Consider the following 17,678-nt stretch of genomic DNA (forward strand, 5'->3'; position numbering starts at 1 on the left):
TTTACCTTCTCCTTTCCATTGTTGCTTCCCTCGATGAACTAGAGAACCATGCGGGGCGGACAGTGGCTGTGACCTTGGCTCCGGTTATTGTTGCCCAGCTGCTGCCTCGCTGGCGCCCTCATAACTTACACATTCCTTAGTGCTGCTCCCTCCTGATCTGTCATCTCTCCTCCTCTCTCCCCCCCCCCCCCCCCCCCCCATCCTCCTGTCTCTCAATCTCTCTTTGCGTTCTCCCCCATCTGATCGTCTGGGTCTCTCGTCCAAACCCCATCTGTCTCCTGCAACCCTGTCGATTTTTTCCCTCACTCCATCCGTCCTCATCAAAACCACCTGCTGTTTGTTTTTCTCCTCACCCTCCTCTCCCTGCCTCCCTCCCTCCTTCTGTCCGTCAGTCCCTCTGTCTGTCTTACCGTCCATGGGTCCAGCACCTATACATCCATCAAGCAATCAAGCCCAACGTCCCTCCTCCCACCACCACCTACCTACCTACCCATCCATCCAGCCACGCTTTCTGGGCAGACCCACACCTGTCCGCCTGGTGTGTGGGGAGATGGTGGCAGAGGCCCTGCTGTCGGTCCGCAGTGAAGACGGCCCAGCCGTCTGGAACTGTCTCAGTCCATTAGTCCTGGATAATGGACAGCCACGACCCCACCCCGAGACGACCTACACACAGCCCCATATTTACATCCCGAGGAGAGGGATACTGAGAGGAGACTGAGCTGGGCTGGAGCAGTGGAGGATGGCTGTTGTTGGTATAAAGTATAAAGAAGAGATGCAGATATATGGGTACCATGTACCTGAAGGAGGTGTGTGTGTGTGTGTGTGTGTGTGTGTGTGTGTGTGTGTGTGTGGGTGTGTGTGTGTGTGTGTGTGTGTGTGTGTGTGTGTGTGTGTGTCTTTGTGTCTTTGTGTGTCTGTAGGTTGCCGGTGGTGTCGGTTAATGCATTTTGCATTTGAATTGTGTTTTTTTTAGGTAGTAAATGCTTTGTTCATCACATACATACCCATGCACACACACACACACACACACACACACACACACACACACACACACACACACACACACACACACACACACACACACACACACACACACACACACACACACACACGGTGAGTTTATTAGCCAACCACTTGAGGTAGTTCATTTCCCCAGTGGGGATAATGGATGATAATTAGTAATTATGAAAATTGCGCTGTTTAACATCTCATTATTATCTTGACATCTTTGTCAGCAGGAAAAAGCACTCCTGGATAAGTCGAATTTAAACTTTTTGTGTGAGAGAGGGGGGTAGAGGGAGGGGGTTGAAGGAGAGAGAGGGAGAGAGAGAGTACCTCTATATTAAGGCGACGAGAATAGAAGAGATGAACAATTTCCACCATTGTTCGTTTTGTTGTTTTCTTAGTTTTTTTCCAAGATGTTAACATTCAGAAAGAAACTCCTTTCACCTTCACACCCAGACACAAAGACACCCAGACACCCAGACACACGCACACACACACACGCGCACACGCACGCACGCACGCACAGAGACAGCACCTGAGTGTGGATCCAAATTTGAATTGCAGCGATAAATGTCTAACAATTGAAAAACAACTTGCTCCACTTAATGCCAAGCACATACACACGGTTACACACCCACCGAGGAAGCCACTGCTCTGAGCAGGCCTCTGGCTAGGGAACCAGGATGCACATACAACAAACTATGATTTCATGGTGATAGTTTACAATAAGGGTACATTCATTCACCTTTCATTAACATAGGGAAACGCCGTAATACCCATTAACTATCAATTAACCAACAGTTCATTATGTTAACTAATGGTCTGGTTAGATTGTCAAGCAGTTGAATGCTAATGTTATGCATGTTTCATGTTCTCTTCGGTTATGGTGTTCATGTTAACGTATTAATGCATACATGATTTAATGGATTACCCACTAACGCTAACCCCCATGCAAATTATTTATACAATTGCTTATTACTGAATTAACGTGTGTTTATTCATGGTTAATTAAAGTACTAAGTATTGTAAGCGTTCTATTTATTTAGTTATTGATTGCCTGGTGTGGAAGTGTGTCTTGTTTATTTTCCTCCTCTCGTAACTTTTCTTGTCCTCTTTGAACTTCCTTGTTCTTTGTTTTGTTCCAACAGCGCAAAGTTTGAAGGTTGTTGTCGACAGAAGCCATTGACCTGTTCCCTCTCTTATCGGGTTTGAACCGCGGAACAGGCAGCCATGGTTTATTTTTGGTACACTGTTGGAATTTATTTTCACTCAATACTGTTGCGTAAACTCATAAACAGATACCTTGAAGATTACATTTTCTCAACAGCACGATCCATCACAAAGATAGACAAAGAGTTTTGTGTTTAGTTTTTCTTTTTTTTTTCACTCTTGGTGATGAAGATGTAATGATCCAGTGAGTGGCCGTTTCCATTCCACTCAATGGATTCTCCTTCATCTCCATCTCCGGCTGTGTCTCTCTATATATCTCTGGACCCATCTCTATCGTTCCTCGCCCCCTTAGCAGCAGCCCATATACCATCCGCTGTGTCGGGGAGACATCTCCCCGCCATGCGGCCGCCCCGGTGGCGAACGTGTTAATTCCCGATTAGAGTCAGCGCGTGCCCTCCCCGATTCGCTCTGCCGAGTGAGAAATCACTTTCCCAATGAGAATAATTGAACACGGGCAGGGGGTGCCAGCTCATTACCCACAAATCACAGGGAGCAGGGGCACCTTAGACCAAGACAGTAATGACTTCTGGGAATCGGGAGAAAGGATTCCCTGCAGGGTGCCAACGGGTGGCGTCTGTGGCGAGTGCGCGCGGCAGAGGACCGGGACAGAACCAAGCTCTAATTGAACCGCAGTTTTTCACTGGGTAGAAGACACTTCTGTGTTTGCGTCATATTCGAGGCTGTAATAGACTCTCCTTTGCGATACAAAGCATGACGGTGGTAGTGGTGGTGGCGACGGTGGTGGTGGTGGTCGCTGCAGAGGTTTCACCGGTTCGACTGTTGTTTTTTTTGTAAATGCACATGCATGTTGCTCGGGCACGTTTTGTCCTGCCGACACGCTGAGAGGAATTAGCTATGCCCCAAACAAGACTCCTGATACAGTCTGGACACACATTTAACACATCTCCGGGCATCGAGAAAAGCAGCTGCGTGTGTGTGTGTGTGTGTGTGAGTGTGCGCGGGCATTTGTGTGTGTGTGTGTGTGTGTGTGTGTGTGTGTGTGTGTGTGTGTGTGGTGTGTGTGTGTGTGTGTGTGTGTGTGTGTGTGTGTGTGTGTGTGTGTGTGTGTGTGTGTGTGTGGATTCGAGGCCGTTCCAGTATGTCACTGATTTTATCTCATGGCTATCGCTTGTCAACACCTGAATTGTAATTAGGCAATCAAACGCGGCGAGGGGGAAGAGATCGTGACTAAATGTGCAGAATAGGTGGGCTGATAAGGAGAGGAATAATCAAGTAGCAAAATAAATAAAAATAAGCTTTATGTCTGACGCTTTTATGGCTGCAACTGCAATCAGGCGAAAGTAGGCTCTTCTTTGGTTCATCCTGCTCACCACAGAAGCACAAGATTGACTTCCTGTGACATACAGTATTTGATTCCCCCTCAGTGGGTAAGCAATTCAGTGCTATTTATTTCATTACTATCACTCTCTCGCTCTCTCTCTCTCACTTGCACTGTCCCACTCTCCGTGGAGAACCCCAAATGAGTCCACTCTGGCAGAACCAGCAGCGGCCCCAAAATGGGCTCTACTTATGGTTTATTGGCCCCATTAGGTCGCCCAATGCTTTTAAGTTGCAGTCAGAAAGGTATAATAGGGCCCCGGTCGAATGTAAATATCTGAAGGGGGGGGCAGGCCAAGAGTACACCCCCATCTCTGCCAATGGTGACCCCCCCCTCCATTATATTTGCATGGCTCGTCAAACAGAAGTGGTCACAGCTGGGTGCAGCTGTAAAACAGCGAGGTCAGCTTTTAACTTTTAGACCTGTTTGGGGACGTCCACGCTTTGAAGGGAGGGAAAACGTCAGAAAGGAAAGGGTGGGGGGGGGGGGGTGGTTGACTTAATGGTACCCAGCACTTTCTCTGATTCCTGGAAATATGCACCCCGCTTCCACTGAGCACAACATGCATGGTGTTCTTTTATTTTTGGAAATTGTCATGTTCTCTAAATAGCTTGCTTATGTCTAATAGAAGAAAACAAGGAAGAACATTTGTAGAGGTAGAAGTATTTAATGCTTATCATTATTGTACATATTTCAATAACCTGCTAAATAAATAAATATTTTTTGCTACCTACGTTCTCACTGAATGACAATACTCGACGAGAATACTTGACGAGATACCTTGCTCAATGTCTTCCTCCACCAGCCAGAGGTTAGCCACAGTGCCCGTCCTCAAGCCGACCAGTAAGCAGTGGGCTAATACCACGTGCCATAACACCCATCTCTAAGTGTGCTGTCTATTCAAAGGTGACCCTTTCAAATGCATACAATCCTGCTGCAAAGTGCTTTAGCCCCCGCGGCGACTTGGGCAGACATTGACTATGGAACGGCCCAAAGAGCTGTAATGGTCTCATCCGCGCCAAGAGGAGCGCTATTGAATGTGGTTGGGTCCCCTTTCCAACCGGTATATTCTTTATCTTCTCCCCCTGCTCGGTCTAGGTGTATGTGGGGGGGAAGGGGGGGGGGGGGGTTGAATAGCACCCCTGGAGGGTCCTATCACAAAGGAGCAATGGTGTTACCCACCACGCTATTTCCAAGGTACCGGATCCACGCTGGGTGCTCTACCATTTAGATAACAGTGGAGTGGATCGTGTGTGTGTGTGTGTGTGTGTGTGTGTGTGTGTGTGTGTGTGTGTGTGTGTGTGTGTGTGTGTGTGTGTGTGTGTGTGTGTGTGTGTGTGTGTGTGTGTGTGTGGAGAGATGGCACCGGGGTATTTACTGGAGTGTTATTATGATGGAAATAACCGCAAAGACATTGATATCTATAGTAGGACACCACTCTGTCAGTGTGTGTGTGTGGGAAGGGAACGATTGGGTGTATGTATAGGGTTGGGTGCACAATATGTGGGTGCATATGTTAGGTTGGCCATTAGACATAATGTGAAGGCATGAAGGCATTTGTGTGTGCACGTGACTAACACTGTCCCCACGCTAAATATCTACACGTGTGTGCATGTGTGTTTCCTTGTCGTGCATATATGTGTGTGTGTGTGTGTGTGTGTGTGTGTGTGTGTGTGTGTGTGTGTGTTAATGCATGTGCGTGTTTCTGTGTTTCTGTGTAAATGCATATATGTGTGTGTAAATGCATGCGTTTGTGTGTGTGTGTGTGTGTGTGTGTGTGTGTGTGTGTGTGGGTGTGTGTGTGTGGGTGTGGTGTGTGTGTGTGTGTGTGTGTGTTAATGCCTGTGTGTGAGTGTGTGCCTGTGTGTGAGACCAGTCACACTACTGTGTTGTCTGCCTATCTCACAGTTTAGAAGCGGTCCATCTGTCTTGTTCTCATTACACCTTTGATAAGCTGTGAGTGATCTATTCTTCAGACCTCGGATGAGACGTGAAATCACACCAGGCCTGCTTATCATATCTTTGAGTTAAAAAATATATATCATCTCAGTTTTGAAACATAGCAGGCCTTTGATCGCATTATCGTCTCTTTGTCTAATCCTGGTTGCACTCTGGGCTGCAAAGCACACGCACACGCAGACACACACACACACACACCCAACCAACCCTCTGCGTCTTCTTCAGTTAACCCTGGGTATAAGGGACGAGGCGCAGCGACAGCCCACCCCTCTGGTCTGAATCTCATCTCCCCTTAATGACCAACTAAAATGCAGTCATTGCTGGTCCATGCCCTGTCCACTGTACCCCTGCCCCCACCTGAACCCTGCTCCCCCCAAGCCCCCTTTCCAACCTCTCTAGAACTGTACAATGTTTTTTTTCTCTGTGGAAGACGTATCTGCACATTTGTGGATTCTGCTGACACCTAAAGGTTAGAAATCAGTGCAAGGTTTTTTATTTTTTGTCATTTAATTGTAATAAAAGTAATACTACTGATCTGGGTTTTTGTCACACAACAGACAAGTATTTGGTTTGCTTTGTCAAATTAAGCAAAGGCAATCAGATTATGTCAGAGAAATATGTAATGACTGCTTTGAAATTGATTAGCAGCTAACTTTTTAGAGGTAAAAGATCATTTACTATTTCATTCCTCTTCCTGCAGTCAAACGTTTGTATTCTGGCCACAACCTGCATCAAGAGAGAGAGACGGTATTTCTCTTTCGCTGCTCAAAAATAATGAGATTCTCACTCTTTCATTTTCCAGAGAAGCCACTGAGAATTCCCAACAGTAACGTAAAAATATCAAAAGGCTAATTTACAATTTGAATTTACAATACCGCTCCCTCTCATTGATATGCAGGCTATAATTTTGGCAGGGAGGGGTGTTTAACACTCGCTCAGTGACCTTCACAGTTTGAAAGATGGATTGAACGTTGGGAGCCATGGAAAGCAGACTGTCCTCCCACTTAATAAGCTCAAAACGATGATTAATATGTGGAAAGTTCCATGGGTGCTCTTGTAACGCACGGTTAAAGACCCAGGATGGAGGGCTGCCACGAAGCACCCACATCCTTGAAAACCCCACCTGCAAACCCCCTACCCAGCAAGACCCAGACCCCCGCCCACCAAAACCCACACCCAGTAAAACCGTCAAACCCATACCACCACCTTGCAAAGCCAAATGAGGCAACACCAAAACCCACACCTCCATCCACCAAAGCCTCAACCCCACCCAGCTAAACCTCCAGCCCCACCCCCACAAACCTCCTACTCCAACCACCAAAACCTCAACCGCTCCCTGCTGTGAACCTCCATCCTCACCCGACAAAACCTCCACCTGCAGCCACCAAAACCTCAACCCCATCGAGCTAAACCTCCACCCTCAACTCAAAACTTCTACCCCCAACAACCATTCCGTCACCTCCACCAACATAAACCCCTATCCCACCTTTACCCTCAAAACCTTCACTCCCAGCCACTAAAAACACCACCAAGCCCCAAGATTATCCGCCAAGATCCTCCACATCTAAACCCAGACAGGTGCTCTCAAAGCTTCCGCCAAGTCTCTCTTTACATCCTCTTTCTAATACAATTTCCTGAGGCTACTTTGAAGTTAGCTAATGCTAACGTAATGCTGCTTGAGCTGCTCTATCTCGATGTCTCTGTGAGACATTCCTTAACAATGTTATCCCTAGATGTGCGCAGTGTGCCCAGCGCTGTGGATGGGTCTCAGTGGGGGTATCACTGCTGGCTAACTGGATTCCGCAATGGTCCCCAACCCGTTGAACCTCCTCCTTCCTCCCGGGGCGACGGCCTCCCTCGTTGGACCCGTTATTGATGGGTTAGGGGTGGGGGGTTTGGATAAAGTCCTGGTCTGGGCTCTCCGTCCGCTTTGGGCTTCTGCTATTGACCAGCTGATTGATTTAGGCCCTCATAATTAGCCGGCCGTAATTTAATTAAAGTGCAATTTAACGATACAGTGGGCAGACGAAAGGCAGCTGTGTCATTGATAGATCAGCTCAGCCCTGATATGAAACAGGCACTGGGAGCTGATGTATCCACACACACACACACACACACACACACACACACACACACACACACACACACACACACACACACACACACACATCAGTGTTTGAGCTGACGGGCGGAAAGAAAGAAAATAATGAGAAAATTAAGAGGGCAGCGTTGGTGTGTGAGGCTGTGAAAGAGAGAGAGAAAGAGTGACATTTCCATCTGTTTTTTTTTCTTTCCGTTTCTAAATGTCAGTCTGCACACTCTCCTGTCCCCTAGCGTCCTCGCAGAGAGAAACGCAGCCTCGACCACGTCCCTGATCTAATTAACTTAACAGCATTAAGGAACCTGTTTGTTTACCAAATTGGGCTTCAAGTAAATCCACGTCATAACCTCCAACTTTTATGAGCCATTAGACTCGTCCTGAAACGCGGGGAAAAGGGACAGACTCAGAGGCTGAGCAACTTTGTTGATTAACAGAGGTGGGGAGGAGGGGTTATATGTGGGCCTCCCAAGGCTTCACTATATTGACCGTTCTGTTATCACAGCGCTGCAGGGGGACTCTGCCAACTCCCTGGCTCGCTCGTGAAATCCGAGTGCAGGTGCAATGTATTAGCGGATTGCGTTCTTCATCCGCTTCGTCTTCTTTCTCGCCCCAATTTTCTTCTTCAAAGACTTAGAGATTTTTTATTCAATATGTTTGCAGTATTATTATTAATAGTTTTGCAACATAACAAAAAATAAGAAGGAACTCAACTCTTTGGGAAGTTGCACCTTGCAAGTATAATTTTGCTCCAGCAAATAGGAATAGCACACGGTACACCTAGCCTTTGAACTGGCTGCATCCAACCCACTTATCATGTCTCACCCCCTCTTTCACACGATTTTCTCTCTCTCTCACTCACACCTGCAACAGAGACGTGCCACACCAAAGTGAGAGACAGAAGGACAAAAGGTTGATATCACAGATGGAATTCAATCTTTGTTGTTCATGTGTAGAAATTTAAAGTGCAGATTACTAACAAGCCAACTCGTCTGATTGTGAAGCTGAACATAACCTCAGCAGCTGAAGATCAACTAGCTTTTCCGTATTCACTTTGACACATTCAGGATCTATTGTGTATACAAGTAGAGAGTCGATGAATGGCCTAGGAATATTATTTTCTAACACAAGGGCCAATGCCGAAATTCCTGGAAAAAATATATTCCAACGTTTTTGTTAATGTTTCTCCTCTGTTGTGAACCTTTCATACTCCTTGTTGATTTTTATTCAAATGTATTTGCTAACAGAAAAATCTAGTGAGGACTTTCGTCCTATTTCTAAAGAAAAATAAAGTTAATTAAAAAAACAACAACTAGCCTTTACTGAGAGAACAATGCAGGGTGTCAATGGAGAAAAATATTATTCCTACCGCATTTGCAGTTAGGCGCAAAGTGGATAATGGATACCAGGCTGACCGAATCACCTGAGCTACAGTATGTAACATTTTAGATGCTAGACCCATGCTGACTGTTTTCGGGAGGGGCAAGCAGGCAGTGGCCTTCCCCTTTGTGTGGCCATCTCAACAGAGTATCAATGTCAAATTGCTCCAGCGTCTCAAACCAAAACGTGCCATCAAGAGTGTCATTTGGGGGGTAAACGGGGTTTTGAGGGGGCGGGATTGTGACGTAAGCCAGGTCATTATGACCCACTCATTATCCACTAACTTGGTTAACCCCGCGTTCAGCCTTTTTCCCTCTGCTCCCCATCTCACATAAATGTAAATAAGTGTCTCATAACTCACAGTTAGGTTGAAGTACGGGCTGACTTAATGCAGACGTCTCAGTGGGGCGGGGGGCAAACAAAGGGTTTGGGTTAGAAACCAGTACAAGGAGTAAGGGGCATTGCTTGCGGAGGTCATGCCCCGACAGCCATGCCCAATCGAATCATGGCGGCCATGTTCAAGCCTAATTCGGTTGAAATGGCAGTTGGGCCAGAGGAGTAGAATATCAGGGATAGAGGGTCTTTTGTGACTAAAAAGAATGAATCAGTGTTTTGTCAAATTTGACCCTATATATGCTTTCACAGGTCATCCGAAAAAAAAGGTCCACAGGCAATGTTTTGCTCAGGACCTAACCATGGCTTTAAAGCTAACTGGGTAAAAAAATCTATAAAAGGGCAGATAACATACTCTTAATGTTTTAAGAGCTTTAGATTTCAACATAACACAAGTTATCTGAAATAGAGTTGGAAAACTGTACATTTGGTTGTTGTGGACCATGGATCTCAAAGCTTAGAAAGTGGCTTTGACCCTGAATTCCAGACTGCCGTGTTGGACTGTTGGATTCCAGTTCGAGCACAAAAGGCCATTCTCACCTCCGTCTGTACGGCCACGTCTAGACTAAACGTGTTGACTCCCACTAATGGACGCTACAATCATTGCGCCTTGATTTCGACAACGAAAGTGGAAAGTCATCTGGGTCTCCGGTGTTTCCCTAACACCTACCTTAGCGTCTCGGAGGAAAGAAAAAAACAACCCTGTTTCCCACGGAGGGGCCTTGTGTTACCCTTGGCCCGTTTGGCGTTTCCATAAGGGGCGTAGGTCAACGTGCACAAATACCTCCTCATACGAGCTAGACTGCTCAGGGAAGGTTGGGCGGGCCGCGCAGTCTTTTGTAAATATTTCAACAGGCATTTTTGTAAAAATGCCCCCAGCTAAATTGCCGGTTTCCTTTTGTGTTTTGCGCAGTGTTTTCGTTTTAGATCGGCCATTTTTGGCCCCTGCCGTATCCTGCTCTTAGGGCTCCCATTGTTACGCTCGGCACACAGAGCGCTCTTTGTGGAGGAAGTGGGTGACACGCTCTGACAGGGAGGCATGCTCTATGCATTAAGCTGTCACACAGATGTGGTCCCTGCCTCTGCTGAGGTGCTGTGAACAGGAGGGGCGGGGAAGGGTGGGGGTCTGGGCGAAAATCCTCCACCCACCCGCCAACACACCCTCCGTGACCTTTGAACTTGCCCTTGTTAAGACCTCGACTGTGACACAAGGGACACGGGGGGCGGGGGGGGGGGGGGGGTTCCTTCACCCTCCCTTCTGTTGACTGGTATTCGCCAAAGGCTAATGGTGCGACACACGCACACGCACACGCACACGCACACGCACACACACAAACTCGGAGACTGTCTCCACTCCCTCATATTTATTTCAAACACACCCATGTAGAGACACACCCTTTCCAATCGCTAATATTAATTTGCGACGCACACACAGACATGCACACACACTCAAGCACACACCAACACACACTCACACACACACACACACACAATCGCGCACACGCAGGCACACAAACACTCAGACTGCCTCCACTCTCTCATATTTATTTCAAACACACCTACGTCCAATCCCTGATATTAATTTGTGACGAACACATAGACATTCACACACTCACGCATACACACACACAAACACATATGCACATACAATCTTACGCCCACACGCATGCACGCACGTGGATACAAACGCACACATGCACACATACACGGACAGACAGTAGATGTCCGTAAGGAAACTGATGACTGATGAAGACTGACAGCTCCTCAGCAAACACCATTATGTATATTTATGTGGTGTGTATATGTGTGTGTGTGTGTGTGTGTGTGTGTTTGGAGAGAGAGAGAGAGAGAGAGAGAGAGAGAGAGAGAGAGAGAGAGAATTGATCAATGTGATATATGTAGTCGTACCTTCATGTGTCATTCATGCAAGTCTCTCTCTCTGACCTGGTCTCTTTTCTTTCTCTCTCTCTGTCCCTCCCGCCCTCCCATTTCACTTCTCTCTTTCCCCCTTGTCCTCAGCATCATCCACCCCCCCCCAACCCAGCCCCCCTCCCCCACCATCGGCTCTGAGAGAAACAAGACTCTGCACTTTACAGGTCTCTCCAAGCGTGGCCTACCACTATCTACCACTACCAACCCCCTCTCCCCCCCTCCCACTCTCACCCCCTCCCCCTCACCACCCACCTCCCACCACCAACCCCTCTTTACCCGCTATCTTCATCTAGCCGGTCCTTCACTTCCACTCACCTAACAGTTGCAATTACTCAACACTTACACTTCCTTAACATTGGCACTTAGTGACCAAGACTAACATCGATACACAGGACACTAAAACGCAAGAGCACACCCTTTGTATTCCCATCGCTCTGCTGTTGGACGATCAACCGAGGTATGGTCGTTAGAACTGCATCGCACTATGGTCGGCGGTGTCATGCTGTGGCTGCCCCTGGAAACAGCTTCCTACCCGTCCATTAATACCGAGAGGTTCTGAACCTACATGGGCCTTCCATGGACGGGAATAGATGAGGACAAACTAAAAACAATTCAGATGAAGAGAAATATAAATGGAGGGCGAGAGGAAGAAAAGAGTGTATGAAAGTGAATGTGAGGCTTCCGCCACTTCACTGGTTTCCAAGGGAGCAACAGGGTGCTAAAAGCACTGAGAGGAGGAGTGGGCGGGGCGGGGGGAGGTGAATAACAAGAGAAAAGAGCAAGAGAAGAAGAGTCTGAATGATGGAGAGACTGTAAGGAGAGCCATGGGGATCAATGGGTTGACAAGGCTTTCACAGGAGCGGGGAATGAAATAGAAAGCCTGTGTTTTAGGGTGTGTGTGTGTGTGTGTGTGTGTGTGTGTATTTAAAAACTCGGTAGGGCCACAGCCAGTAGAGAAGGCAACAGGGGGGAGGGCATGCAGGCGGCATATAGAAAAGAAGAGACGAGACGCTTGGCCTTTCTCTTCTTCCACCCTTGGCGGAGAGCAGAAACACCAATCAAGCCAATTTGGTCACCATGGCGAGGAGGCGTCTATCCGCATAATTACCAAATTAAGGGTCACCGTTCTGCATGCATACTGTGTTTGTGTCTTGTCTTGCAAATGGGTGGTTCGAGGTTCTGTCTGTCGTTTCCCCATACGGTTCCTTTGTTTACCATGTAAAAAAATTTGATTGCGGCTCCTTTTGGAAATATTCAATTTGTGGATAGTTGCAAAGAAAAGTCCCTTCTTTGGCCAAACACAATTATGCCACATTCTCTATGACTGCATACAACCACTGTGGCAACTAAACAGTCAAAGTTGTCCAGATTTGAGTACAATTCTTTGCGATAGTTTCAGGAGGCCAAACAGGAATCAGTGAGCTAGTGTGGTAGCAGCACAGGCTTACCTAGCTTATCTTCCATGTTTGGCTTGTCTTCTACAGTGACAAATTAACGCAAACACGCACACACGCACGCGCTACACAGATAACGGTCACGCGCCTGACCCACACGACCTGCTTATTGGTTAATGAACGGATCAAACACCTGCATTTGCTTTCAATTACACACGTCGGCGCGTCTTGCGCCACGCATCGCAGCGTCACTCGCGAACCCCAGTGTCAATTGACACTGATTGGATTGTTGTTTATTCTCCTGTGTTTATTCACGAGGCGGACACAAAGCCATAGGCTCCACACGAGCGGGCTGCCATAGGGCTGCCTCTCCCTGGAGGTTGTCTTTGTGTACAGTCTCCCTCGGGACGCCAGCACCACTCCCTTGGAGACTTAGCGTACCGCGTGAAGTGAAGCTACCTATCTAGGAGGAAGATGGGAGGTGGGCTGTATATAAGGGTATCCCCGAGAGAATACACACACACACACACACACACACACACACACACACACACACACACACACACACACACACACACACACACACACACACACACACACACACAAAAAACACAGGCTTTCTATTTCATTCCATGCATAAGTTCAATTAAAAGCAGACGGGGGGGAGGGTTGAGGGGGCGGGGGAAGGGGGGTTGCACCTGAAGTGTCTGACAGTTGATGGATGTGGCTATTTATAGTGGCGCTGCTCTTGTTGAGGGGATGATGCATGTCTGGGGTGAGATGGATGAGACAGGGTTGGGTTTGGGCGGGGTTTAACCCATGATGGGGCCCCCCCCACCACTGGAAGTCATCAGCATTCCCAATTGAAGATGAAGTCGTTGAACATCCCCTCTCCATCTCTCCTCATGAATGCAAATAGGGGGGGGTAGGCTCCGGGGTTAAGCTCAACACCAGCTTGACGTGGCGCCCCTGAATTTCAGAGATAAATTAATGCATTTGAGTTGGTAGATATATTTGGTTGCTCTTGACATTCAACAGAGACGGAGGGAACAGCAGGGACGGAGAGGAATGAAGGTGAGGAGTGAGGTTGGTTGGCATGGTAATAGCTGAAGTGTCGGATGCAAAATAAAGCCTTGCATCCGACTTTTATTTTGTATTTGAGGGGCTGAAGTGTATCACCGATACATGGTGTGACCCACACAAAAACACGCACTGGCATAAACTCTTAGCACTTTGCTATCTAACATCGTGTGGCTGACCCTAAAAAAAAAAGCTAAAGACGCAAAGTGCTTTTTACAATGTAAGTGTAAGGTCAACCATGACCTGGCCTCTCTAAAAGACTGATCCTCAGCTGCCCCGACATTTTTTGGCTCAACTTTTGTGCAACTGCAGGAGATGACAATTCACAAGGATGTCTTCACCAGATGTTGACTTTTAGGCAAATCTAGTGTTGGAAAACGCCTCCATTGTACTCTGCACAAAGCGCGACACAAAGATTGGTCGAGGGTCATAATACACAACCACACATGAATCCCAGCAGAGAAAAGCGAGAGAGAGAGAGAGAGAGAGGGAGAGGGAGAGAGAGATTCCGTTGGCTCTCGTCCAAATGTGCTTTTGAGTTTGAGGGGTCCGTTGGCATGATGATCAAGGCCGCAGCCATCCAACCAGCCCCTGGGCTTGGCGGCTGATTAAACCCTAATGTCCTCCAATCGCATCACCCCTCAGACCGGCCGGGGCCCACGCCAGCCCCTACGGATAGACCACAAGGCATCGATTGTGACGGGGTGGTGGACATGTGGTGGACCCTGGGATGGCTGAGGGGAGGTGGCGGCGGTCAAGGCATGCCTGGGGCTAGGGATGTCACGGCTGGGCTGCTGGCCATTGAGAGCTACTGCCTCTGTCCAGAGTCTTTCTATTGCCAAAAGCCCCGTCGGGTGTCAAATCGTGGCGGCCATTGCTCTGCCCGGAAGGGGATTGGATTGAAAGCCATTTGAGATAGATGCAAAATAAAGACGGTGAGCAGAAGAGATGATCCAGACATGGATGTTGTTCAGTCCTCTCCACTGTCTCTCCAACGCTAATATAAAAAGATTGTATTTTGTTCCTCATTTCTGTCATTTCTTTCATTGTTCTTCTTTCTCTCCCTTTCTCTACAGGAAGAGGACGAGGAAGGGGAAGTGGAGCACATGAGGAAGGACGAGGGGAGGAATGGACGGATAGAGCCGTGGGGAAGGGCGGACTCGTCGCTGGAACACGCCGCCATGTTGGGTTTAGAGTGAGTCGCCCTGACAGCTCTCCAACTGTCAGCCAACTGATGTCACTGAGCGCCAAGTCTTTACCCAGTCAGGGGGATGCAAATTAGATACTTTAATCCACTAGTTTACACTGTGAGGCCTTTGAGGTACCACGTTAACAGATACACAGGCACACACACACACACACACACACACACACACACACACACACACACACACACACACACACACACACACACACACACACACACACACACACACACACACACACACACACACACACACACACACTTAGCGATGGCATTACGTTTATCCCAAACGAGAAACCTTTGCCTTCAATTACACAAACACACACACACACAAATGCATGTACATACAAATAGAATCACACACACAGTAAGAAATGTCATCATATATAGCTCTAACGAGGAACCTTTACCATCAAACACACACACACACACACACACCACACAACACACACACACACACACACACACACACACACACACACACACACACACACACACACACACACACACACACACCTCCGTTTTGATCTCCAGCTGTCTCCCTTTGCCCGGTCACATCTGTAATCTAAACAAATGAGTCCCCTCCCTCCGCACACATCTTTCAATTAATCCCTCCTCCTTAACTGTCACGTTCTGATCTTAATCACTTAATTGGAGCCTCAGTTCGGGGGGCCCTTCATCGACCCCCGGGGGGTCAGCAAGCCTGACTGCTATAATGGATGACGGTGTTTAAATGGAACCCGAACAGGACTGGATGGAGGGGGGGGAAGCTCTAACACAGACCCAAACAATTTGGTCCCTTATGTTGTGGGGTCACGATGCCCGTGTACGCCTCCCCCTCTAATACTTAATATGTTTTCTCATGCATTTATGCAATCTCACCCCTGTCCACCCCTCTCTCCTGTCTTTGTTGTCGCCCCCCCCCCCCCCCCCCTCCTGCCGCTCACCACCCACCCCCACCCGTGGCACCGCTCCATCACCGCAGTGCGATGCTGAAGCCGGTGGAGGTGGGCAACGAAGGAGGGCCCCTGGGGATCCACGTGGTGGCACTCAGCTCTGTGGACATCAGGTAACGCACGTCAGTCCCATCATACGTCGTAAGCAAGGGTAGGACTAATAACGCAGAGAGAGAAAAGGGAGGATGACGATGACCTCGTTTGACAATAGCAGAAAGTCTGAGATTTTTGTTTTGGTTGTTGTTAGATCCAATTGAGTTTGGCTTGAGAAAGTGTATGTGCCGCTGCATATTCTTTCTCTCCGAAAGCCTCAAGCGAAAGCCACTACAAAGGTGTACCCTGTTTTTTCTGTTGATTTTTCTTATTGTGTTTGTGAATGCAGAGCCTGCAATATGAGTCATTTCTTGCGGTAGGACAATGTGCAATATAGAATAATATAAATCAAGTTTCCCTGCTCGTGGCCATGGGAGCTGGTCGGTCTCACTGCTGTACTACGTCCCATGCATCCTTTCCCACAAACCCACTAAGCCGAGATACTTTCCCTGTTGTTTTTCTGTTCTATTTGTTTCTATATTCTCTCTCTCTCTCTCTGTCTCTGTCTCTCTCTATCTCTTCCTCTTTTTCACTTTTTTGCCAGCTCTTTCCATGGCCCATCCTCAGAAGCCTAGCCTAAGGCAGCCATATTCACTGGCTCTGATTCTCTCGTCCTCTGATTCTTTTTCGTCCTCTCACATCCCCCTTTAATCACATTTTCGTGGGGGACTCTACTGCCCAAACTCTGGCACTTATTGAACCTCCAGTCAGCCCTGGACTGCAGCCCTCTTCCAACCCCAGCTATTGGAACTCCTTCATGGTCAATAGCTTCACAAAAATGTGCTTACTGCTCTGGACTGGGGACCAACCCCTTTTTGTCGTCTCATTGCGGTTTTAAACGGTATTCGCTCTCGCCCCCCCCCCCCCCGGCCGGGGTCCAGAGGACACGGATGACTCACACCCTCCGCAGTCCTTCTATTTCTCCTCTCTCTTTCTTTTCCCTTTATTTTCTAACGGCCGAACCGTGATGACAAGAGAACACGAGGGCAGCGGTGGCGTCTGAGTTTATAGGTATTCTGGTGGGGCGGTGGAAAAAACCTCACAAGATATAGAGGACAGAGGACATGGGCCCCAGCGTAATCAGACTAAAAGCCCCATGCACAGGCCAAGAAGTGCTGGCACGCCACCAAGACCAAACGAAAGCCCCTCCTCAGCACGGCGGGGAGAGGAGGGGGGGAAGGTGAAGAATCACAGGGGACAGGATGGGACAGGGGCTGGGTGCAGAGGAGACAGGGGGATGACATGAGATGCGTGGGGCGCCGCTAAGGCCTTTTGTCATTGGAGGACGATGACGGCGCATTAGCGGCTGCATGCGTGATGCTCATCCTGTTGGGATCTGTAAGGAAGTGTCAGGGAGCTATATTTAGACCCCCTTGACCCCCACACGTCAGACTCTCCCTTATCCTCGGTCGTTGAGTTACCTTCATAGACACGCTCGCGCACAAATACTTCTACACACACACACACACACACACACACACACTTCTACGCATTCACACACACAAGGTCGTCATGAGGTAGGACCTTAGAAATAAATATAATGCCAGATTTTTGCCGCGGTGACATCTTTGATCTAGAAACACCTCATCAAATCTTCAGTCTTTAAATCCAGACA

General features: G+C 48.1%; 1 protein-coding gene across 1 annotated transcript in view; it reads left to right on the top strand.

The window, feature by feature from the left end:
* Positions 1–17,678, top strand: part of LOC130377672 (partitioning defective 3 homolog) — a 271,523-nt gene that overhangs the window by 153,056 nt on the left and 100,789 nt on the right. The window contains exons 6-7 of the mRNA XM_056584828.1: positions 14,887–15,005; positions 16,000–16,083. Coding sequence (XP_056440803.1) covers positions 14,887–15,005; positions 16,000–16,083 — 203 coding nt within the window. The remainder of the gene's footprint in view (positions 1–14,886; positions 15,006–15,999; positions 16,084–17,678) is intronic.

The sequence above is a fragment of the Gadus chalcogrammus genome, chromosome 23 (assembly GCF_026213295.1).
Source record: "Gadus chalcogrammus isolate NIFS_2021 chromosome 23, NIFS_Gcha_1.0, whole genome shotgun sequence".
Taxonomy (NCBI): Eukaryota; Metazoa; Chordata; class Actinopteri; order Gadiformes; family Gadidae; genus Gadus; species Gadus chalcogrammus.